General features: G+C 30.1%; 2 protein-coding genes and 1 long non-coding RNA gene across 3 annotated transcripts in view; all 3 read right to left on the bottom strand.

Annotated features, from left to right (window-relative positions):
- LOC136968739 (endothelin-converting enzyme homolog) overlaps window positions 1-27,248 on the bottom strand; it is a 55,278-nt gene that overhangs the window by 601 nt on the left and 27,429 nt on the right. Inside the window, exons 4-6 of the mRNA XM_067262770.1 lie at window positions 883-950; window positions 285-427; window positions 80-145 (exon numbers count right to left, since the gene is read on the bottom strand). Of these exons, the coding sequence (XP_067118871.1) occupies window positions 80-145; window positions 285-427; window positions 883-950 (277 nt within the window). The remainder of the gene's footprint in view (window positions 1-79; window positions 146-284; window positions 428-882; window positions 951-27,248) is intronic.
- LOC136968749 (uncharacterized) lies at window positions 2,732-3,072 on the bottom strand. The gene is made up of 3 exons (XR_010879696.1): window positions 3,021-3,072; window positions 2,860-2,927; window positions 2,732-2,767 (listed from the first exon to the last, which is right to left on the bottom strand). It is a non-coding gene; the product is annotated as an uncharacterized lncRNA (long non-coding RNA).
- LOC136968763 (uncharacterized) lies at window positions 3,125-8,933 on the bottom strand. Its single transcript, XM_067262800.1, has 8 exons — window positions 8,930-8,933; window positions 7,565-7,764; window positions 7,397-7,489; window positions 7,249-7,317; window positions 7,025-7,173; window positions 6,782-6,926; window positions 4,792-4,905; window positions 3,125-3,274 (listed from the first exon to the last, which is right to left on the bottom strand). Exons 1-8 carry the CDS (start codon window positions 8,931-8,933, stop codon window positions 3,125-3,127), a joined length of 924 nt encoding a protein of 307 aa, XP_067118901.1.

Below are 27,248 nucleotides of genomic sequence, written 5' to 3'. Positions count from 1 at the left end.
AACATGGTTTTTAATTATAGCCATATAAATGTTTCTGAAGTAATTAATGGAAAGTTTTGAAATTGTCGAAATTACTTACAAAATATGCATATCTCAAGCCGCCATTGTCTGCTATGTTTTCATCTATTGTTTTCACACCGTCAACCTGCAATGAAATTATATAACTCAGTAAAAATTAATTTTTATAAATAAAGTAGAAATACGAATATTAAAGAATTAATATAAAATATTCTTTCTATTAATAAAATGATTTTTTATAAAGTCATGCGAAATAAACAACTCACCTTCTTTCCTTTAATTTCATAGGATCCATACTGATCAACCAAGCATTGCACTCTTTTATTGTATTCCACTAGTGATTCCTCTGGGCATATCTTATTAATATTTGAATAGCGATTTAAATTTCCATCACTGTCTTTACAAATATCTAATTTATGAAAATAAAATAAGTAGTGTTATTAAATTATTTAATCAACTGTAATCCAAACTTAATGTTGAAAGTTAGACTATCTCTATGCACTTATGCAACAATATGGTCAGTAGGTGAGCTCCTGTAGTATCATAGCATCTTCAGAGTAAACTTTGTTATTCTTCTTTCTTCTAAATTAGAGTTGCATTAGTCACGTAGAATGAGTGTGGGCTGCATGTTCCAATTAACAGTAAAATCATCATCTCGCGATAAAAGTTATCATAGAGAATTGATTTATTCTTATTTTAAATTATCTATTAAAGTATTTAGTAATTTTAAAAGTAGGTCTTTATAAAAACAAATCTTTATGAAAAAGTTGTACAATAATTTCATAAAACGTGTGAATTTACCTTTTCAGATTATAGGTATTAAAAAATTAAAGGCATAAAAAATGTGGATAAATTAAAACTTACTTTCTGTATCCAGAGAATGAGTAATTTCATGCGCTAAAAGAGTACCATAACGGGCATAATTCGCATATCTAACAATAAATAAAATAAAAATTATTTATCTTCCATTACAAGTTTCAGCTTTGTGATTTCGCAAATGAAACTAATTATTTGAATTTGTAGAAAAGCGTTGAAATTATTTGAGAATTTATTTTAAACAATGCAATTGCCATTGTAAAAGTTGGTTGATAATTTATAAGATTAAATAGCGGAAACAAGAGATAGATTTTGTAATAATTAATAATAATATCAATATATGAACCAAAGTCCAGGGCATCGTTTATTATCTTTTTTTCTCCACAGATATACCATGTTGTATTATTTATTTTTTATTATCATAATAAAGTCTTTTAAAAGAGAGGTTTATCGATGCCGATATCGACCCCTATAACTGCTGTTATTTTTGTTTAATTCAGGTGAAATTTTCATTATATTCTTTTTATATTTCCACATTAAATATAAGTCATGTAGAATACTTAATTTGTGAAAATATTAAGTCTTAGCTATAGAAACAGGCTACATCGAATTCGGTTTAGTAGCTTAAAGCCATTTACTTTCATTGCATTTTAAAATATTTTGGCAAATAGCGTAATTTCATATATATATTTTAAAGTTCCGTAGTGACCACGTAACGTCCATTATTCAATCAGAAGTAACGATATAAAGAACCTGTCATTTAAAATTTGTTATCGCTCATCTATTGCGTTTCGAAGAACGGTACAGGCTACTTGAAATATTATCTACTCTTCATTCTCAATTGCTCAATCTCTATTTATTTACAGACAGCAAACTTGACGCTTGACAGGAAAATTTCTAGTTTTAAAACAATATAACTTTTCACAAATACAAGACATTATCTAAAATAGAGAAGATGGATGGCATAAATAAATATAAAATTCTCAAAATATTATACCACATTTCTAGCAGTTATCTAGGTTTTATTTCGTTCGTTTTGATTGCTTTAATATCATAACCTTAACATTATTGGCTCCTATCGTCACAAAGTCTGGCTACTCTTGTTATATATACTCTGAATTTATATACACTCGAACATTATGATATACAAAAAGTATAACTCTAAAATTTGAATAAAATAATATAAAGTATTGTATCTGCAAATATGCATTAAAATCCACACAGTAAATTACATATTTTACGATAATATTTATTTCAGAAAAAAACGGTGCCATACTCTGCCTCTGATGACAGTATTAAAGATGATTTATTAATAAATAGTAATAATGTAATAAAGATAGACCTGTCCATTTAAAGTAACCACTTTCTGCCCCACCATTTGCGTAGAGCAAAGCCAATCTTTTGTAAGGTTTTTTTTTTTTTTGTCAAAAGGAACTATTAGATATCTAAAAAAATAGGCATTCCTCCATACTGAACAATCAAACTGAGAGTAGCATTCAGGCAAAGCATAGTCGTTTATACGTGTAGAGTTTCTGATATCTCAACTAATCGTTTCACAATACGTTCGATAAAATGTTTATGTAGACTACCCATTAGTGAACGAAAAAACTATCTGATTTTATATCGCGTTAGAAATAGTAAATTCTGCCTTTTTTGATATCGTGTTAGAACACCTTTTGTTCGTTTATGTTACATTTGTGTTCTTCACTAAGTAAAAGCGATTACAATTATTCTCTAATTCGACCAATAAATATTTTAGTAGGTCTACTTCTTTTATCAATTTATACTGTTAACAAACTTATTTTTATTAGAAAAGGTCTACTATAATTAAAGTATATATAGTTAAAGTTAATACATGAGAAATTTATTTAGGTTACTTACATAGGAAAATTAACATTCGATATGTATTTACTTTGAGAAAATTGAGTCATAGCTGAAATATAATTAAATTCTTACATTTATGTATATATAAGCTATAGAAATTGCAAGGTTTTAACAAATTTAAAAATGATTTTGAAATCTTACAAACTTTATTAAATCTTGAATAATAGGATGGAGATAAAACCATTGTTGAATCACCGATATCTACGAATCTGCGGATATAAAATTAAAAAAAAAAAAAAACAAACTTTCAAACAACAGTTTAAAATGTTGTTCAATCGAGGAAGAAGTATAAGATTTCTTACGCTCACCTATTATTCTCTTCCAGATAATTTTCAAGTAATTTTGTGTATTTAAATGAAATCACACTTAAATAATTTTCTACAAAATTCGAAGTCATATTTGGAAACTAATAAATAATATAAAATTTCAAAGTTAATAAAAATAATATAGTTGATCCCGTATTCATTGCAATACTCACATTTCTATAATATTTCATAAATGAGTCGTCGTGTTTAACAAATCCGGGAAAGTCTGTTGTTATTACCATTTCTTTAATCTAAAAATATATGAAAATTCAAACGTTTAGAGATTGTTAAAATTAAAGGAATATTTAATAAATTCAGTAATTTAATTTAATATTTTTCGTAAATAGATTCCAGTCGTAGTACTTTGCTTCAAAATTATAGATTGCAATTTAAATTACAACTGATGTATGTATTGAGTTACTTCTTTGGCTGAAAAATGGTGATCTGCTGAATGATACTTAAGTTAATATTTATTAGTATACGACTAAGATTAAATAAATCAATCGCATTAATATGTTACGGTAAAAGTGATTACATATAATTGCTAGTTGTTATGCATAATCACCAATCATCTTGGAGTTTGATAAATTTCGCTAAATTTCTCACTTTTATTGGCAATTATGTGTAATTCCCAAATTAATTTGACAAGATTGACAGATATCGCTGAATATATTACTTTTAAAGCTAATTTTGCATAATTTCCAAAATGTAGTTGATAAATTTTTTAAATATGAAATTTTCTACCTTTTGTTGTTTTAATAAAATAACTTATAAATTTAAACGAATTTTAATAAAATGAATCGAAAATGCATATTCGTTTTATTAATCTTAAAACGATTTAATGAATTTAAGGTCTTAGTGTCCTTACATTTAATATTAATATACAATTCTAACAATTTTTATTGCTTTTTCAAGTATGTTAAACATTCATAACATTTTCAGACATATAATTCTTCATTTTTCTTGCATTTGCATTTGATTGAAGTACACATTCTTTACAACATCGATAGGTCACAGGTATCCTTGTTCTTCCGAAATTAATGTTTTTCTTGCGTGTTGATATTTGATACATTCCCTATTGTAAGAAATTGTTCGTCCCTTAGCACAAACTGGTTTTGGTATTCAATTGTGAAAGACGTCCCTCGTTCAGATATATTGTAATGGATTATAAGTTATTTAAACTATAGCTTCATAAACTAAAAATTTTTAATTTTTTATTCGCTTTTGCTGCACAAGACCGCACGAAAATAAATTACATATGCAATCATCTCATTGCTCAATAATCTACAATCTTAAAAACATCTATATAAGTATTGTAACTTGCAAAGTCAAAGGCAAAAAGGGACCAGCATTTATTTCTCTTGCGTTCCGGACAAAACACAGTTATGGCAACTGACATTTTTTTTTTTTTTTTTTTTAACTTCTGGCAACAAGTACCCTACAGAAAAAGGTCAGTTGCCATGTATGTATTTTGTCTGGAACGCAAGAGAAATAAATGATGGTCCCTTTTGGGCAGACTTTGTTTTTAATTTTTAAAAAATAATTCTCCATCGGTCGAAAAATTTACAGATGAAAATACGTTTTAATAAAATAAATATCAACCTTCCAACTGTTTCTCGGTAAATGACTCAAAAATAGAGTAAATTAAACTAATTGATAACTTATATTTTGAAAATAATAATTACTTATATCTGCTACTTAATTAACATTTTGCATTATAATATTTTATATAAATAAACAAGAAAGTATGTCTGTTTCTAAAACTTACTTTTTCGTTGACTTCAGTTTTCCTCTCGCTATTCAACCAAGTTTTATTGAACAATGAATCTGACATAAATTCACGAATATGTCCAGTAATTTGCCTAACAAGATCTGGATTTTTCTAAGGAATTAGAAATTTAAACTAGATTATTTATAATTATAAATCATAAATCAAAAGTATAAATCATACTTTGTTAAATTAATTTTAATTAATACACTTATCCCTCGATTTACACGGAAGCTAGGTTCCTGAGAAAAACGTGTAAATCGAATTTGTATCTTTTTGAATGTAAAACCGTGTTAATCGAAAAGTATCCAAAAAAACGCATAATTTCGTTGTTTATTAATTATGAATTTTTTCAATTTTTTAAAGGTACAGTACGTACATAAATAAAACAAAAATATTGAAAGGCAAAAAAAACATATTCTTTTATTAATTAAATTCAAAGTAGGCCTACAAAGGAACGAAAAATAAAATTTGAAAGATTCATAAAAATGTAATGTAATTGTGTAATGTAATGTAATGCAATGTAGAAAATGTAATTAAAAATAATGTAATCGTTTGTTTCTTATGAATATGAAAAATTAAAATTTTTTGGATTAAAACTATGTGCAATGAATACAACTTCATACCTATGGGGTCGTACCCTATATCGGTTTATCGGTTACTATTTGACGGATTGAAATAAAACTGCCACCTAGTATCCTAAATATCAACTATAACATATAATTAAGGTGGATTGGAATATAGATGCAGATTAGAGTTAAAAATTGTTTTTTTTTTTTTATCATAGAAAGTTTATTTTCTACATTTATTTTTAAAACCGTGTAAAAGCGAAAATGTGTAAAAAAAGTACCGTGTAAAACGAGAGATAGGTGTAGTTGTAAAAATGCAAATAATTTAACATTTTGCATGAGTATATTAAGTATGTTTTTTAATTTAACATTTTCTAATTTAATTCAACGTGGAATCATTTATAATGAATAACACACTGCTAAATTAGAAATAGTATTCTTCTGTAAAATATGCTAAAATTAATTACTTCTATGTAAAATTGTAAACGTGGTGTAAATTCATTTACTAGAGGCAAAAGAGATCTTTTCAACATTCCAGGAATGTACTCATTTAGTGCATGTTTATTCCAGTTCGGAGATAACGAAAGCGAATTAATTTAAGATAATTTATCATAAAATATAACTCGCAAATAATCTCTTACTGTAAAGGCTAAAGACAACACTGCAGAAATTGATAAAATGAAGTGAGCTTTATTTGGTTAGAGAACGTGTTCGAAACTTTCACCGTCAGCACCAATAGCAAAACGTGGACAGTACAGCGTGGAGGGTTCAGTAGCTCCTAGGTGCCACCATTTTACAGGCTTCTCGTATGCATTTCTTCAGTTCATCAATATCACTTGACACTGTTGGATAGGCATCATACACAGGGCTTTCAGGTGATTACATAGGATAAAATTTAGAATCGTTATATCTGGAGAAGCAGTTTACATTGTTTCGCTTGTTTTATAATAATTTTGAAAAATGCAATCGAAGTATGAAAAGATTGTCAGCGATATATTCCAAAAATGGAAATAAGTAAATGAAATAGACAGCGGTAGAAGTAGTACACCTCCGATTGGGAATGCACTAAAATTAGGTAAGAAGGATGCCAAGAGGACCCACTCCTTGGTTATATAAAAATATAAAGAGACTCCATATAAATTAATTCGCTTACGAATCACTAAATATGGATGAATAAGAAAATCGGACCAAGTATAAAAACTCCGCTAAACAAATTCCTACCCCCAGTGCTTGGCTACAGCTGTACACATCCAAACTTAAAGGTCACGAGAATCGCTTTCAAAAAGAAAAGCATTTAGTTAATAGGTATTAAATAAAATATTTTATATATAAATTGAATAAAGAAATTTAATACTTTTTTATTTTTATATGTTTTGTTCAAATTGAAAAAATATAATTGAAATTCATAAAAGTGTACTTACATCATCCTTCACATGTTGATAATATATATAATCCAGGAAATAAGTGTATTGTCCGATTACGTCAAGAATGTCCAAAGACGATGTGATATTAATGTTAGCAAGGGTCGACACAGAGAAAGATTTGCAGAAATAATTGGCTAAAACACTGTAAAATGTTTTCTAGTTAGCTTTAAAACTGTACTTGCATGAGACGTAAAGACAAAATTTTAAAATTTATTTTTATTATTTATTGATCTGCTTTACCTTTCAAAACATTCCGTCTTATTCACCTTGAAAAACTCTAATAATTTATTTTTGTCCGATATCATAATTAATGTCTGAGAATCTATATCTGGTTTTTTGTAAAAGTCGACATCTTCAAAAATGTAATCGAATAACTTCTTCCAATTAATCTAAAATTTACGCAAGTAATTTAATTATTATTTTGCCAATACTCCTTTAAAAGACTATAAAAATAAAGTAAATACTTTTTGAATAAATTCCTGTAATTCCTCAACAGTCATAAAATCAGGTTCTTTGTTGCTTACGTAATTTTCCTTGAATAGACAAGTTTGTTTAGTAATGTATAATAATAGCGAAATTGTAATGATTTTAGTAATTAATTTAAATACTTACATATGTTAGCGAAGAACTAGTATTTATCCATTCATTAGAATCGAAATAATTTGTTGAAATTTGATATTGTATTGGTAAAATTGGAACCGAAATCTGCAAATAGGTAGATATGATTTATTTATTGGAATTACACTACTTGTAATTAATAAAGTTATAACACAAGCTTACAGTAATTATATTTTTTTCTGTGTTTCTACTGTCTGGTCGAACCGAAATCAAAGGGTCTTCAGATAATTTAATAAATTTTGCGAAATTTTCTTCTAAATTATAATTAGATTCGTTCCAATTTTCATCTAACTCTGGACATCCACCCAAGTTTTTATTAAAATAATTTATGATCCACTCAATTGCGTTAGTTTCATTATATACTAAAATTGATAAAATAATTAATTTATTATGTATTTAATTAATATAATAAAATGTGTCCGTTTATCGCAATCATTTTGGTAACATTAAGAGGAGTAAATGAATTAAGTTTACGATTAATGAGTATTCTACTTTGATTATTTCTGAAACAGTGGCGTAGCGATTGCGTAGCAAGAGTCTGCAATGTAGAAGTGCCCACGAGTGTGGGGGCCCTCACTTTGGACAAGTAAACTAAGAAAAAGTACATAATATCAGCAACACAGTCTAGATAGAATAAAATACTGGCAGAAACAAATTTGTAATTAACTCGTGGGAATATCATATTATTTGCCTGACTACTGAGTGGAGGAATAGCAGTATTTGGTTTTCAATATACCGCATCAAAACAGAGTTCCGCAAATAAGCATAAGCGGGAACATTGCTACATCCATGGAGAAAGGAAACTAATGGAGGGCCTATTGGAGTTTCGAAGCCTATTTTGATCGGCTTCAATTACAAAAGTTTGTTAATAAAGTTAAACGTAAACATTTGAAATTAGGGGGTACTTGGGCGTGAACTCTTCACTTTCGGGATGGCATCACTTCAATTCACGTCGTTGTATAGCGTAAGCTCTCTCCGTAGAGACTGAAAATTCTATCCTCCATTACATTACATAATTTATTTTAACACGTTCTTAGTATTTCAATTTAGCTGTGAGTTAATTTTTTTTTAATGGATGAAAAAAGAAGCATAAGTGAAGCTCAGGAAAGGAAAATAAAAAAAGAGAAAAACGAATTATTACGAAATATTCCTAAGATTGACAGTTTCGTTAATTTTTTAAAAAGAAAGTAGTCACGCGCAAACTTCATCTTTGGAATTAATTGACAAGCATAAATCTAATGCAAAAGTTTAGAAAATAAAAGTTCAGAAAACGATAAAGACAATGCGAATGAAAACAATGACGCAATTTTGTCTTACAACCATGGGACTTATTTGAATAAAAGTATTTCGGTCAAGAAAAAGAGATTATTGATAATGAATTATCATAAACCAAAGAGAACATTTTTCAAGGATTCGAATCAAACAATAGAAGTTTCAGTAAATCATATTATTTTTCTAGCACAAAATATGGTCCGTTTCCTTGCGTATGGTTGTTATTCAACTAGTTTGAATGCGGCATAGTGTCACCCATATTGACTCTTTTTCAATGTTTCGACTCAGTGGAGTACTAATGTATGGGATTGGAGAAGTTTATTCTCCAGAATAGAAAAACATAGTGCCGCCCAAGAACATACTGGTGCATGTGCTATTTTAAAATTATGGAAAACCATTGAAATTATTGATAAAGTCACGGAAAAAGATACTCGATACAGAGAATCTTTCTGGAAAATGATACTATAAGGCTTATTCCGTATAACTTTAATGCTTTCAAGAAATTTATTAGCTTTTCGTGGCCATCGGGAAGAATTTTCGAATAACTACAATGGAAATTTTTTATCTGAGGTTGAATTACTTGCAATTTATGATCCAGTAATGAAACAAATAATAGATATGCCGTCTGATTCAATAAGGTATCTAAGTTCATAATACAAAATGAAACAATACACTGGGACATAAATTATTGGAAAAATTAGCACATTAATACGGCACCATTTTACTCCGTAAAGTTAGACACGACTCAAGACATTTCCAAAACAGATTTATTAAGTATTATGATGAGACATGTTCACATTGTTCGTGATGGTAATTTAAAGAAACCAACCAACGCCTAAATAATCGGGCTAATAAATGGCTATAATTAAATAATAAATATAAACGAATTTGGCATAGAGGTATGCGTTAGGCTCCATTTCATATGTAAATTAATAATTATAATTTTAATAATTTAATAAATAATTTAGAACATTCTGGAAGAAAATAACTGACTCGGGGTGGGGGTTGAACCCACAGCTTCCGCTTGCAGTGCGGTGCGCCACCAATTGCTAACCCTCGCCGGGGACAGCGATGGCTGGCCGAGTTCCTTATTGGTCAGTGGGCGTAGCAGTCGTCTCCAGCCAGCGACATTATTAACCGTAGACGGTTATATCGAAATTTAAATAAGTCTGGAAGAGATCCATTTAGCTCCATTTACCAGGCGGAGCTACTGGCAATTGAAAAGGCCGTGGATTGGTGTATCAAGAATCATCGGTTGGAGGGAGTTCGGATAAATACTGATAGTCGGAGTGCTTTAGAGGCCATGTTGGATAGGAGTTCCACTCATGCACATCAGTCTTTCGGATCCATACTATGTTATGTGATAATAATAAATGGTGGCTCAGGTTCAATTCCAATGGGTTCGGGCACATGCCGGTATCATTGGTAATGAGCGTGCGGATTACTTGGCAAAGGAGGCGGCTATTGGTAACGATTTTGTTTTCCATTATGTTCCTATCTGCTGGGTAAAGAAGGAGCTGAGGATTTTGTCAATCAGGAAATGGCAAGAAGATTGGATACACAGCGATAAAGGACGAAGAACTTTTACATTTCTACCCAATGTTGAAGAGAGGCTTAGTCAGATGAAATGGTTTAGAATGCAACGGACAATCTTGGTGTGCCTTTCTGGTCATGATGGTCTGGGCAATTATCGGAGAAGGTTCAACTTATCTAGTGATGCTACGTGTGCCTGTGGAGAGGAAATTGAAACTCTTGATCATCTTGTGTACGATTGTACTCAATGGGAAGAGGACAGGTATTACTTAAAGTGGACGGCTTTGGAGGAAGGGTTAGCTTGGCCCTGTGAGTTGTACCATCTTATTAGGAAGGAAACTACTTTTAACAAGTTAAAGGACTTTTTTTGTACCATTTTGAAGAGTAAAGTGGCTCTATTTCGATGTTAATTTTACTTTCTGAGCTGGGTGCTCAGTTTAGTACTTTCTTTTATTCGATATGTACTGTTCTGTTGTTACGTTTTGGATGAGGATTCCCATGTATGCTAGTTTTTATCCCCGTTGTGCGTCAGCGGTGCGGGGAGACTGATCCCCGAGAGGGGAAGTGATGACTCTAATGAAAAAAAAAAAAAAAAGTCTGGAAGAGACGATTGACTTGGGGTCCGGGTGGCGCAATTGATAGCGCACCGCGCTGCAAGCGCAGGCTGCGGGTTCAACCCCCGGCCCCGGTCAGTTATTTTCTTTTAAAATGTTCTAAATTATTTATTAAATTATAATTATTAATTTAGATATGAGATGGCGCCTAACGCTTATCTCTATACAAAATTCGTTTATATTTATTATTTAATTATTGTCATTTATTAGCCCGATTATTTAGGCGTTGGTTGGTTTCTTTAATATATCTTCGGACTTTGAGATGTATTATATTGGTAATTTAAAACCAATACACATTTAAATAAAAGAAACATTTTTGGGATTTTTTAAGATGACCATTCAGCAAAAGGAATGAAAAATAGTGTTGAACGTATTAAGAAAAATGAATATTTCTTTAGAAAAATGCTACAAACAGGGGTATGACTGTGCCAATGTAATGAGTGGTGCATATGAAGGTTTACAAAAAATAAAATTATGCAACCTAGAGCTGAATGAATATGAGCATTGTAATAGTCATAATTTAAACTTGATAGTCAATGATAGTGTTAATACAAAAAAAGTTCCCCTCTAGTGACCAACTGCATGAACACCATTAAAAATTGCTAATTGGTCGTGAGTTCGAACCTCATTAAAGGGCTAAAGATGTGATGCTTTTTGAATTTTTTTTTAACGATTTTAACTTATAAATAGGGGCCCATTTTTCATAGAAAGTCTTCCGGCAGTCATTTCCTCTCGACAGATCGTCCAAGTATCTAGTTGCGATACGGAAACAATAAATAAACAAGGTTTGCTAATATTTACACGCAGTTAACTATTTTTTAATATAAATATCAGATTTACTAGGATAAATTATTTACCGTAATTTTGAATACTGTCGTAAAAAATGAAGAAACTTTTTAGGGGTTTCAATAAATTTTCAGATTTCCTGGCCTCATTTATGATTTCTGCAATAAATAATCTTTAATGTAATTTCATATTTATTTATGAATAGAAACAGCATTTACTTACCGATTAGTTCATCACAGAAATCTTGAAAATTATCCTCTAAGTTTGATGTATGTATTAAATCCTTTTTGAAAGAAACGTATTTTCCGCATGCAAATTCGTAAAAGTCTTCACAAGGATCCACAGTTTCGTTTTTTATATTTGGAGAGTCTAAAAGCGGAATGAAAGAAATAATAATAATAATTTAAAAAAACATTGTGTAATCTCAAAGAGATAATATGAGAGCTTGAAATTAGTTATCTTTATAACAGTGTAAATGAAATATAATTTTATTAAATAATAGGATTGTTTAGAGTAAATAATTCATGTAAAGAGTAGGTGAAAAGTAACTAGGCATAAATAAATCATTACAATTTCTGTAATAACAAGACAATAATAATAAGCTTTATGAGATCATGTACAACACTAAGTGCCTTTTTATATCTTTTGTATCGCTGCTGTAGACAATAAGAGAAAGAGGCTGCACGCGCAGTTGCAAAAAGTATGGTCTACCGCATGTCTGTTTTAGGATCGAGCGCAGACTGCTGCATTCTCTGAGGCGTGGAAATCATTGGTTACTGTGCCGAGATAGTGGCGTACGGTAAAGAGACGTCCTTTTATAATCCGTCCGGAAACAATCAAGAATTGTCATACGAAGCTAAAATGACCACTGGTTGGTTTGCGGAAGGCACAGAAAAGAGGACGTCTATTCATATAACGATCTGAGGAATACGTACAGTACCTGTAGATAGTGATGGGTCGATGCCTACATTAAATTTTAAGGTATGCATTCGTATTTCCATTTCATAAGTTACAGTACATGCCAAATAATTTTTATCATTTTCGCGTTACAAATGTAGAAATTATTGCAATATCATAATGCTGGTTACTTTTCACCAATACTGTAATTTTACGGATAGGTTACAAAATATTCTGTTTTAAATCTAATATTTCTTCTAAGTAAATAAACGTGTTAGTGTAAAAGACTCAAAATATACAAATGTATAAGCATTGTACATGTAGATCAAACGTTTACAACATGCAACTCCATTCAGCTCATCAATTTTTATATATTTAATAAATCTTATACCAAATATATTTGTTGTCTCAATTATTTTTCTTAAAAATAACTTCAAAAATATCATATTAAGATATTTTATTTAATTAATCTCACGTTTATCGTTAGTTTGCTTTATCTCATATTTTGAAAATAGCTTTTTTCGGAAAAAAGTTGGCAACATTAATGCAAAATAATAGTAAGGAATTGCATCGTGACATTGAATGAATATCGCAAAATGTACAAATAACTATCAGTTTATTAATTGTACATAATATGTAGCTGTAAAATAAGTAACAAAGGATTTTAATAGAAATAATTAACATAAATGAGTACTCCATACTTAATTACTTTTCTAAATGGTCACATGAAAAACTTAATAAATAAAAAGTCAATTATTGCGTAGCTATGAAATATTTAATATATTAAAAATTTCTTATTTTCGTTGACAAGTTGTAAAAAACAATTTTATAAAACTAAACACACAGAAAACCTAAAAACTTAATATTACATTTTTTGAATTGCTTAAGAGAAGAGTTTTATAGTTGAAAAACTGTATTTCAGAGGCCCTCCCATAATAAATATATATGACATGACTTTTGGTTTATAAAAATAAATAACTTCAATAACCTTTTGTGATTTAAATAAACTACAATTAAAAATGTCGAAATGGAGGTGCTTTAAACACGTCATCTATGATAATTGGTGCAATATCTTTCCTATAGTAAATGTATTTTCTCGGAATATTGAATATTCCGTTACTTAGACAATATAAAAGTGAACAAATTCCGATTATTTTTTAGCAGATAAATTACTGAGAATTAAGAAAAGAATTGACCAATCGCAATACGAATTATTTAGTTTCGCAATGAAGTAAGCTATTTCATTAAAATGTTCCTTTCCTCGTACGTAACACATTTCAAGAAAATGTTGTTTATACATAAACAACATACTACTAGAACGTTGACCACTCTTTTACCTCTAAGAATTAAGGAAACGTATATTCTAAATTATATAAAAATTGCCTAAAATATCAACAACAATTACAATAGGAAACAAGAAATATTTAACCAAAATAAATTAGTGTATTCTTCAATCACAATCTTCAAGACAAAAAAAGAATACAAAATATTTGAATTTTTAAGAGCAGGAACCAGATAATAATTAAACGTCATTTTCTAATTTTATTAAACAGATTTCTATTAAATATTTAAAAATTCTAATATTAAAACATTGTCTTAAATTTTAGTAAAATATCTTTACAAATTTGGAATTTTAATTTAATATGATATTTACTTTTTGATTTTGATTTCTTTTTCAAAATAGCGTGTAAGATAATCATGCTTTTTAAATATCGTAGTGTACTATTCTTATGGATCATGGACAATGGAACCAAACAGGAATAAATCATATGGATTATTTAAAATTATTACTGCGAAGACGTAGATAGGAGATAATTATATTGTTAATCTATATATCAGGTAAATTTGACACGCAATAGAAAATAAGGTAATAAACTGAACCACATTCTTCGTATCGTTTGCTTGAAATGAAATTTTCATTGTAATCAATAGTGACAGAAAATATTGAATGACAACTTTAGTTCTGAATTATAGAAGAAAATTATTGTTTATATTAAAACTATTTAATATATTAACCAAAAATACAATTGATGATTTAAAGTTTCTGTGAAGAAGAAGAAAGTCCAATTCTTTCATCCCTTTTCTCTGATTAAATATGAATCGAATTGATAACTTACCAATTTGATTTGTTTTCCCAGTCGCAGCAACCATCGGTATTGTCTGGATTAATATAATTAATACTGAAAATATTACAGCTATAGTTACATATCTCTTCTTTTTGACAGAATTCGAAGCGTTTACAATTTTTATTTTAGACAAACTGTAAGGGCTGTTCATATTCTTCATTTAATATTGTCCAGCTTATAGACAGGCATACGTGTAGTCCTATATATATGTATTAAGCTTTATAAAAAAATTTCATAATGTAAATTTTGAAATAAAGAAAAATACATTTTATTTTTATAATAGGTTCGTTTAACTCAAACAATTCAAGTTTCACATCACGAAAAATGCATTTATTAGCATTATTTGACTTAAATATAGAATTGTTTAAATGACTTTTATTTTATTACTCATAATTGTTTTCATGTTATCTATTTTCCCTTTAATACTCTTATGAATATAATAAATAAAAAAAATTTTGTCTTAAGAATAAATTGTAAACAATACTGAAACATTATACGCCACTATTTAAGAAAGAATTATTAGTTATTGTTAAAAATGAATGTTTCAACATCGAATGAATATGTTGTTTTTTTATTTCTTCATCATAAAAGAATCTTACTGATAAATACGTTTGTTGCCACAATGTATTGTTTTTAATTTATTTTTTAAAAAGTTAATATTGAAAATAATGTAAAATATTTTATGTCTCACAATTCGAAATTTATGTTATTAGAAAATAGTTTCTACGAAAAGAAACGTAAAATGGACAAAATAAAACTTATGTTGACTTCACTAGAATTCTTTGGTCAATATTTCGAATGTTGTTTTGACTTACAGCATCCATATTTAAATAAGTACTATACGTGCTGTTTTCAATATTAGCAAATACAGTACATAATTTTATTCGAAAAAGTTTCTATAGTAAGTATAGTATACTATAGTATAGTCAAATGGTGTAATATTTCTTACCTTTCTAAAGTGTTATTTATTTAAAATTTTATCGTCTACGTTCTAGGACAGGGATGGCGAACCTTTTTGAGTTTTCGTGCCATATTTTAATCATACTTAGCTTTAAAGATGTTAATGCGTGCCAAAGTCTTAGACTTCAAATAATGATATTTACAGAAATTAAATGAATACGCTTTAATTCGAATAAATTTAAAAAAATCTGATTGAAAAAAAGGATGATCAGGTAATAAACAGAAAGGATTTTTGAAAAAGACAGCAATCATATGATAGATTACGTGCCAGATGATTTCTCCGACGTGCCACACGCATGCCATAGGTTCGCCACCCCTGTTCTAGAGTATTTGAATATTATGCAGAAAGATATTTCAGTATTTTAATAAACATTTAATATCTGCAGCATCTCATTGCAATTGAAGTTTGGAAGAAAATATTTTGGCAAAAATTTTTGGCGATAACCGATGTTTAGGAAGGAGAAATTTATTCAAAATAATTTTTTCCTCTCTATTGCACTTTTTATCTCTTGCTTTTTTAGACGAAGGATTACAGAAAATAAGTACAAGTTATTAAGAAATAACGTTGACATTTTAAATTCAGAGAACAAATTAAGTAAAATGAAGGAAAACTTTTAAAATTAGCTATTAACAGAAAGCATTGTAAAAATTAAAACAGACTTTGTAACAACAAAAGACAGATTTTGTTAGTAACGCAAAACATTTCTATTAATGCAGCTAGTGATTTTAAAAGATTATGAGTCATTATGCAACAAATTGGATTCAACTTTTCAAAATTTAATAAAAATATTTCACAAAGTATACAAATCTCGCAAATTATACCAGATGAATTTTTGTTTTGAAGTCAAAGCCGGTCAACAATGGTGCGACTGGGTGCTGTGAGATGAGGCTTGACATATCCGTTAGACGATTCCGCCAAAAAATTCCTTGGATTTTCGACTCGTTCGGATTTGTTTCCAGATTTTTTACATCCATTTTGGGGTGATGTAACAGAATTTTTTGGTTGCATAAACTTTGGCAACTATTCGCGAAAGATTTCGGTTCAATCCGAAATGTTCCTCTATCAAATTCACTAATACTGGTTATCAAAAGTAATTACGAAAAATATTTGATTTGAATTAAAAATCATTTTATGCATACATAACAGAAACAAAGCATTCGTACATCTCTTCTCGCTATCATTTGCTCTACTCTTCAATTAAATCTACTATCCTTTTCAGTCTCATTTACTTTTTTAAACATTTCATTGCATTTCTATATTTACTAAAACTTTTTATTAAGATATCTTATCAATATACAGAAACAGTTTAATGATTTATTTGACAATCGGGTCTTTTTTTGACAAAAATTGCAGTAGAGAAGTTCCTTTTATTTTGTGTTGATGTTAGTTTAATGCTAAATAGATCATTTTTAGGATTTATATCTGAGACTTTATAAATATTTATTTGCGAGATAACAAACTGAAGCCACTCTGTCGTTTTGTAGAATCGATTCTTCAACCAGTGGCCGTTGTTCAGAGGTTGTTCACAAAAATTCATTTTTTATATAGCCTAATAGTAATTGAAATTTTTATAACTCACAACACAGTACACTATATAAAGATTTTAAGATACTTTAATAATTAATAAAATAACATAAAAACAATTTAAAAGACATTTAAAATATTTAATTTCGTAAAAACGGATTTAAAGAAATAAATATATTTAAAATTAAAAATTGATTATAATCGATAGTATTTTTGTCTTGTCAAATACATCGGCAATAAATATAGAAACGACTTCATCAATCAATAATAAAATTTAATTGATGAAATCACCACAGAACATATTTATCGGCAAGATTCGTGGGCTTATTACTTTCAGATTTAAATGCTTCAGAAAATTCTTTCGTGTTTGATAATGGCCCTAGGACTTTAAAAATTAAAAAATTGTATTCATAAAATTAATAATTATTTTCATAATTTAATTATTTTAGTACTTTTAATATACCTGAATTTATTCGGACTAAGCTCATCGGTGTTAACTTTTATATTTTAATTTTTAATCTGAACTTGCATCGCAGAATAACTGCAAAAACACATTAATTTTTTTTTAATTCTGTTATAACATTATTCTAGAAAATGAACTTACTAATAAGCCTTAAAATATAATATACAATATAAAATTAAATAAAATAATTTTAAAAGCTCGACTTTCTATTTTTACTTTCTCAAATTAATTGCTATTTAGATAACTTTACTATAATGAAAATTTAAAAGTTTATATGTACTTTGTCATTTATATCAGGGTTGTCCAAAATTTTTGCCACAAGAGCAAGATTGGGATTTAAATTCATTTGCGACGGACCACGTGAATATGTGAATTTAAAAACCCTATTATAACTAAGACAGAATTGAATTTTATTTTTTACAGTTAATTACAGATACACCAATACTAAACAAACATGGCTAAATTATACATAATTAGAAAATTATTTCATGCAACTTTAAATGGGAATGATGGAACTGTGTTTTTTTGCTGAAGAATTTTTATAAAGTTGGGATTAAAATCTGAAACACCAATTATAAGCAATGATTGCAAGTGATTTGCATTTTTTTTTTTTTTTTTTAATTTTCGATATACATTTTTGAAAATCAAATGGATTCGCCCGAAAAAATCAGTATTTTTCAAAAACCTGCTCGGGCCGGATAAAATCAATCACCTGCCGAGCCGGGTCTGGCCCGCGGGCCGTAGTTTGGACACCTCTGATCTATATTATTAAGATTCATATATGTGTACACATGTAACTTTTTCCTTTATTACAAATAATAATAATAATCTATTAACGGTGTACTTTATATAAAACTCTACGATATACTCACACTTGCATATGATATAAAAAAAAGTCATTTGTTCTGGAGTAAAATTTTGAATAGCTAAAATGTGAGTGCAGTAATACCTCGGTTTTTGTCGATATTTTTCGCGAAAAATTTGTCTCGGTTTTCGTCGATTGCCTCGGAGAAACGATGAATCAAGACATTTCTATGTTAAATGAAGTTTCGATATTGAAAACTAAAAGGCATTTTACCGTGAAAACGTTATCTTAGATATGCCTGTATTTTTATCTGAATTTTTTATAATTTATATAAACCTTTTGGTGTTTATGCATAATTTATATAGATTCAAAATTGTTTCTTTGCGAAATCGACAAAAATAAGTAATTTCAAATCTCGCCTAGTCGTATTTGTAACATTTATTATATGATGTGACATAATTATATGCCATACAAATAATTTTTTTCAGAACCTTATTTATATAGGCTAGAATCTCATGTCCAATTAGTTTCTACAAGACAAGATATTACCCCGCGTGTCTAGCCGAACAATTCCATTGCTTTCATCTTAATGCTAATTATCTTATCTTTAATCTTAATGCTAATTATCTTATCTTTAATCTTAATGCTTTTAACTTTATGCCAATTAGTCTTTTATGTCAATTTCTTACAGCTTTTAGTATTTAACACTATATTAATTCTCTATAAAATGTGTTTTTGGTATGTATTTTGGAGTGTCTAAAACAAATTAATTAGATTTACATTGATTCATATGAAAATAATTGCCTCGGTTTTCGTCGGTTTCGGATTTCGCCGATTGTTTTCGGACGGATTATCGACGAAAACCGAGGTATGTATTTGATATTTTATTGTTATTTATATATTCTTTATATGCCTGTAATAAAAAACATAACTTAATTTTAAGAAATATTTTTAAATATATAGAAATTTGTAATATAAAGTTAATTTATGATTTTCTACTTCAAAAATATACATGCTAATGTAATGAAAATATTTTATTACAAAAACAGTAAAAATTTATGATAAATTTAGTTTATATTTTTATTTTCATATTATTGTTTGCAAACGTATAATGCAAAATATACTTATATAACTTTCTAAAGTTTTATATATTTTTATCTTTTCAACCTGAACATAATTTAAATTAAATTAAAATTTTAATTAAACAATTGCTAACCAAATAAGCTTTTCTCAAATCTCCATTGTCTACCATATTTTCATTTATTGTTTTCTTTCCGTTAATCTACAATTAAATAATAATATATAAGATAACTATTTTCTATTATATTTATTTAAGTATATTATATTATAAAAATAATAAAATTCTTATTAATAAAAACTATACTTTACAATAATTTACTTTAACTGCACTTAATACAGTAGAGCGTCGATAACTGGAACCAATTAGGGACTGGGGTCGTTCCAAGTAGTGATTTTTTCCAATTTCCGATTATGTACGAAAAAATATATTAACCTGTCCAATGTTCAAATTTTTCTTTGTTGCGTATCGCTTCCTGTTGAATTTTTCTCCGTTGCGTGTCGCTTCGTGTTGAATTTTCGTCGATTTTAAGCCTAACGAAAATTTTTATAATAATAATCGAGGCTATCGTATCGTTAAAAATTATTTCTTTATTTTGTACAAACAAAATAAATATATTGAAGAATATAAAAAAACATGAAAATTATACTTTAGAAGTAAATTTAGTATCAAAAACGACACAGCACGACACAGTCCGACTGAAAATCGTTCCAGTTTCCGGCCATTTCAATTACCGACGTTCCAATTTTCGACGCTCTACTGTATTTCACATGATCCATATTGATCTATCAAGTACTGCATCCGTTCAATATATTCTTTATTTGAATTTTCAACTATAGATTCATCACGTTTCCAATGCTGCTCCTTGTAACATCTAAAGATTTTAAAATATAATTTTTAAGATTTATATACAAAATATAAAATTAATCGAGAGATTCAAACAATAGAATTCATAATTAAATTTCATTTCATTATAAATATATTCAGCTATTTTGAATAGAAATCGCATCAAAATGAAGGCGAAAATATCAAAATTGACAAAACTTTATTATTTCTTATTGTTATCGACAATTTAAAGTAATAGATATGATCTTTCATATAAAAATAATCACTGTAAAAATTGAAAATACGTTAATAATAAAATTTTCCCTCGTCTATCAAGTGAATGAACAATTTCATGTGCTAGAATAAATTTATATCGCTTCTCTGTTATTATGTTTGGACAGAGTTTCGAGAACCTTTGCGTAATGAAATTTCTCTAAATTAATTATATTTTCGTAAGAATTCGAAGTCATAATTGACAAATAATAATGAATATCATAAAATAGAATAAGATTTATTTAAATTTAAAAACGTCTACACAATGATTATTTACATAAGAAAATATTATAATATTTGAAAATTTAAGTTATATTTTCGTGTATACTTGACCAATGAAACTGTGCCATTTTGTAGCATTCGAGTATTGCGAATAAACGTGACAATAGTAACATAAAATGACCAAACTCTATATAGTTTTCACTTTAATGTTTGTTATATCATAGTGTTTGATTTATATAACTACAAATATAATCTTATGTAAGTGTTCTTTACTCGTGTATTGTGCACAATTTAAAAAATTTTAAAAATGTGTTAGATTGGTCACTCGGTGAGATAAACCTTTGTAAATATAAATGAATTACTACAATATAATATAATATAATAAAAAGATTAGAAGTATGGATAATCTAATAATCTTAGCTTTTGTTGTTATTTTTTCCCCTGCAACACCTGGCTCATCTGCCACCAGTCTATATATATATATATGTAAATGACGACGTTTGTTTGTTTGCTATGTACGCCTGTGCCGTTCGACCAATTGCTATCAAACTAAACAGCTGCATTCAAATACTTCCTACTTAGATAATTTCGTACATCCCATCCCAAATTACCAATTGCATTTGTATGTATCGTTTAATTTTTGCCTACATTTGATTGCTCTCTTTACATGTAGCGCCATCTCTCAAAAAGTTAACAAAATAAGTAACTAAATATAATTTTTACAAATAAAATATAATTTTAAAATGTATATTATATTTACTGAATTACTGAGACAATGATATAGCACGAAATTATGCCATTACTGTGAGAGGTGACACAGCATTTGCCTGCCTGTAGTGTAGTTGTGTTTTGCTCCCATACATTAGACTTTTCCTGTTAGCAATTGAGTCCTTCTGGTTATATATCTAATTCTGTTCGGGGCAAAATTTTTGAATTGAAATAACGTGACTTGCTGTACAAATCGGAATTCGTATATAGTTAATCTGGTCCTCTTTCTCTTATGATTTCCAAGTCTGGTGTTGACACCAGACATGAAAATCTAGATTTGCCCTAGATTTAGAAAATTTAGTTGCGTAGATTTTCGGAAATTTAGGGGAATTTTAAAAGGGATTTATCTCATACAATTTTTTGCAACTTTTATTAAAATTCATTCATGATCAATAAAATATTTCATGGATTTCTTAGTGTATTCTAGAAGTTACTATTATATTTAAACTAATCTTAATTATTGTTTTGCTTATAAATAATGATAATGTTAAAAGACCCATATAATTTTTTAAAACTCTTTCAGTCCTGTGGGGACTAAAAGGGACTTTTTTAGCCAAGCCTGTTGTGAGTCTGTGGGTACCATAAGGTAGGACGTATTTGTACCTCCTGTTTCGGCTAACAGGTCGGTGAGACCTGCTTACTGTCAAAAATGGTGGTGCTGTTATTATGCGTTATGCAAGTGGAGGAAGTGAGTGAGTCTGTCGATAAACCTGCGGAGATATTCGAATAATCGTCATCAATTGAATAACAAACAAAACTTTATTAACAGACAAGATTAACAAATACAATTAGAACCTCTAAGAGGAGATACATCGATTCACCTAATATAAGGGGGGGGGTTGGAGAGAGAGCTCACAAACATTTGTTATCATACCTCATGGATCCTGGTAAATGGATCCTTGGAGTTTTGTCGATTCGGGAGGTGGGCAAGGATAAGTACTCATCTCTGGCAGTGATTTCTTATGAGAACCTATGTAACGGAAACTGCGTAATGGGTATTCTCTTCCTTTCCCTCTCTGTTCCCCCTTTTATCTCTTTTAGTCACGCTACTGATTTTTGCCAATCACCACATTTTGGATTTAGTTCCTTGTGATTCATTTCTGAGGTTCGTGGGAAAAGTGCGATTAAATGTTTTAATGTTATTTTTGGTTCCGGTCAGTCCGAACTTTCACATCACTTCAGGCTTTCTAAAATTGCACTTGTCGTAAAAGGGCAAGTTCGATTTTTAAATTTGGATGATATACCTGAATGATATACCTAACGTTTTCTCTCTAACAAATGGGATTGGGGTTAGGGTATCTCCTTTTTGTTTATTACAATCATACATATTTTATTGTAAATTTAACATTTTGTCATTAATAAAATAATATAGAAAAAATTTCATTTTCATTTTTTTTCTGCACTATTATTAAAATTTTCTTTTACAAGAGTTATATTATAATATAACAGTGAATATTTTTCTGGGGGTGTTTTTGGTGGTCGGAGGTAGTCTCGTTCTCAAGTGTTGTACTTTGCTGTTAGTGTATAGGGTTCTTCTGTAGCTTGGTAGCGAGAGTAAAAGTTTGAGGCCTCACGTGTTCGTTACTTTTCTTTGTTCGAAGTGGGTTCGTTAGACAGTGTTACCATGTCGGAATCTTGGAGATAGGAAACAGGAACTTCGGTAACTGGTGGATGTTTTCAGGTGAGTTGCGATCCATTGTAGTAGGGTAACAGTTCCTTTTATCTGAAGAGTTGCTGGTGTTACTTGTCCTTAAAATCGGTTGAACGAGTGTAGTCTTGAAGTCATGGGTGATGTCTTCGGCTGGAGGTGATGGTTGCACTGCTTTTGTACTCACAAAAATTTGATTATTAAAATAGTTATTTGAGTGAAAGTTTTTCACTAGCAATTGATTAGAAGTATGTACTTTTACAGATATAGTTGAGGTACTCTCTCTCGGAAGTGTAGGCTTATATTAAGATAGGAAAATAAAATTTTCTTCTAAGCTATTTCTAATTGGAAAAGCTAATATTTGGATACATGTTCTTATAATTCTAAGAATATATAAAATTCTAATAGAAAAAAAAATTTTTCCTTTTTTTTTGTTTAAAGGCTAACAGGTTAACTTCTACACACAAATTGAATATTCGAATATAATATCTTATAATTTTATGAATATACAAAATTCTAAGAATTCTTAGTAGAGAAGTCTAGTAGAGAAGTCTAAACTAAAGAAAAAAATTAAAGATGGTGATCTTAATAAGTTTGAAAAATGGGAGTTTGGGTTGGTCGTGCTATCTTGTTCCGGGGCTTTGCTTCTCGGAAGGGCGTCAGTTCGGCCCTTCCCGGAAGTGGATTAGCTTCTTCCATTTTGTTGAGAGGAATCTTTTCCAGCGTGTTCTCTTGTGGTTGTTGTCAGCCTGCCGGATGAGCTTGCCGGCATCGTATAATACAACGGAAAATAAAGATGAGACAAATTAATAATATTGTAGTACCAAGACAACTAGCAAGTATTGTGGTTAATAAAGGTGAGTAGGATGATTGTGCTGGAATTGATGTCATCTGCAAGAGGTGGTCGAGGCCGTATTGGACGTCAGATAGGGACCGATCTGCTATTTTGATATCGTAGTCAGCTGTTAATTTTAACATTTCTTGCACTTGTGGTTCTTTAAGATGGCTCCAAAAGAGTTGAATCTCCATTTCATTTACGATGTGTTCGATTTGTGGGATGACTAATTGTTGTGCCATCTTTAGTAGTAAAGTTAATTGTCCTCAGAAATGTGATGTGAGGATAATTCCTGGAAAATAGCCTGTACATGCATTAGGGAGATTAATTATCCCTGTATTATTTAATTTTTTGGTTGTAGATATGAAAGGAGCCTTTTGATGTCTATTAGGGCACCTAATGGTTAAGGTGAGAGGCTTGGGAGTGGAATAAATCCAAGCACCCTGTTAATCTAATTTTTTAAAGATCAGTGAATATTTAATGATGATCTGTCGAGTGCATAGGTCCTTAACCTGGTTTTCATATCCGCTTTCGCGTCTCCTTGGAGATTCATTTCGTTGACACATAGAATAAGCGTTAGTGTTGTTATCCTGGCAGTCAAGTGAGTTCCAGTTCCAATCGCTTTGGTCGTTTGGTTGGTCGGGTCTATGGTTAGAGTTGGTTGGATGATACTCGCCTCACCGGAAAGGCAGGTTGTTATAACTTTTCTGGCTATTTCGTCTCCCTGAGGGATTCTAGCATTATTTAAAGTTGAGCTTCGAGTTAGACCGTCCATTTTAGCTTTAACTTTCTCCATATCAGACGTTAATTGAGCTATATTTTTCTGTGAGGGGGCATCTGTCGCCCTTTCGCTATCCCTAACAGTTCGCATGATTTCCCGAGGATGTGTGGTGAGATGTTCAATTGTTTCCTCACTAATCGTGGCTTTAAGCGCATCATCGAATGTTTCTGCTTCTCGGCTCATCACGCGCTGCCAGATCCTGATATCTATCCCATTTAGAAATTGCGCCTTTAATCGTTCATCTAATTCCTTTCTCTAAATGCGCTGAATAATGGCAGTTTCTGCGGCATCTGCACTGGGCTCTGGCTTAATCTCGATTTTCATTGCTAATGCTTGAAGCTGGGTGGCATATGCTTGTATGTCCTTGTCTCTTCTTTGTATGCAGGTATAAAAACGATTTAAACGGAACAAAAAAGGTTCGCATTCAAAGCGCTGGATCATTATTCATTTAAATTCATCGAAATCGTCTACTTCTTTAATTAGCCGACCTTTTCTCACGAATTCTCGCGCGATAGCAGTAAGTTTCAGCTTCGCTATCGCCAGCATTTGTGCATTCAACCAGGTGGCTACTTTCATAACATTGGTTAATGAGTCAAAAACATCCGTGACTCTGGTGCTTCCCACTACTCTAGTAAACACTGGCAGTAAAGGAATTATTCTGCCCAAACCTCCTAACGTGAGAGGATTTGGCATTGGATTTGGATTGGGATTTGGGTTGGCTGGCCCTGCTGCATGTCAGGGATCGTACGCCATTAATCCTAATACCTTAGATTAAATTGGATCTATCTCCGCTAATAATTCTAGTCCTCCTCCCTATTTTTAAGTCCCTAATTCGACTCGAATCACTCTTATTATTCGAATGTGACCCTTTTTCACCTTATCGATAATTCGAAGAAGTTGAACTCCATTCCTGGCACCAATCTGTGGGCACGGGGAGGTAGGACGTATTCCTACCTCCTGTTTCAGCTAACAGATTGGTGAGACCTGCCCACTGTCAAGGGTGGAGGTGCTGTTATTACGCATTATGCGAGTGGAGAGAGTGAGTGAGTCTGTCCATAAAGCTGCAGTGATATTCGTATAATCGACATCATTTGAATAACAAACAAAAATTTATTAACAGACAAGATTAACAAATACAATTAGAACCTATATGAGGAGATACGTCAATTCACCTAATATAGAAGGGGGGGGGAATTAGAGAGAGCTCACAAAGGTGTTATTATACCTCATCAATCCTGGTAAACAAGTCCTCACAGTTTCGTCGATTCGGGAGATGCAGCTGGTTAAGGATAAGTATGTGTCTCCGGCAGTGATTTCTTATGGGAACAGGTGTAACGGGAACTGCTTAACAGGCATTGCATATCGGGAACTCTTCTCCTTTCTCTCTGTTCCCCTTTTATCTCTTTTGGTCATGCTACTGATTTTTGCCAATCACCACATTTTAAATTTAGTTCCTTGTGATTCATTTCTGAGGTCCATGGGAAAAGTGCGATTAAATGTTTTAATGTTATTTTTGATTCTGGTCAGTTCAAACTTTCATAAGTCCAACAAATTCAAATGGACAACCATTTGGGTTCTTAGGGTTTACGACCCATCTGGACTCGTTCTCGGGTCTTCTTCAGCAGTAGGAGTCTCTTTGAGTACTAGATTTTTACAAATGGCCTATTCTAATGCAATTTGTATAAGCCTCTACCATTATGCAATCAATATGGAAATGTAGGGAAATTAACAAAAAAATGTATTAAAAAAAATTAAAATTTTACTTGGCAACCACAGCTTTGATGTGCCAATGTCTATGTTGACATTCACAGGTTCACAGGGCATGTAAAACATACGAGTTGGGTTACGTGGTGTCTTACTGAGACCAATTTTTATTTTAAAATAGTGAAATTATCGGTATGGCATTGAAATTTACGATTATATTCTTAATTTTTGCATATTATTTCCTTTCTATTGGTGAAGATAGTCATAAGTTGAAATACGTTTTACTTTCACTGATGTTTTATGTATACATAACAATGTAAACTATTGGAATCTCCATTGAGTTATTTACAAATTTCCACGTTTTCAGAGCCCCTGAACCCAAAAATGTCAATAAAGAAAAAAATCCATGTGTTTTTGTGTAATATGGATTCCTGTTTGAACTTTCCAAAACACAAGATGATATTAGAATAAATGAATTCACTTGACATCTGAAAGTTTTATTTAATTCTATTTTTTACTGTCTAATTGGACAATGATTATTAGTAGGACGCGAATTACATAATTCTATTTAATTCTATTTATTAGAAAAATTTGAATTTTTAAAGTGAAATAATTCAAATCGATTAATGTTATGACGTAACGCGCCACGTATATTTGTCGAAAGTAACCTATTGTTAGAATGCATTGTTAGATAATTCCATTGTTGGCGCCTTTTTGTTGGAGGAGAAAAT

Source organism: Centruroides vittatus, unplaced genomic scaffold, assembly GCF_030686945.1.
Source record: "Centruroides vittatus isolate TY-2023 unplaced genomic scaffold, ASM3068694v2 contig_1033, whole genome shotgun sequence".
NCBI lineage: Eukaryota > Metazoa > Arthropoda > Arachnida > Scorpiones > Buthidae > Centruroides > Centruroides vittatus.
Note: the sequence above shows the minus strand (reverse complement) of the source record. Positions and strands in the feature narration are given on the sequence as shown.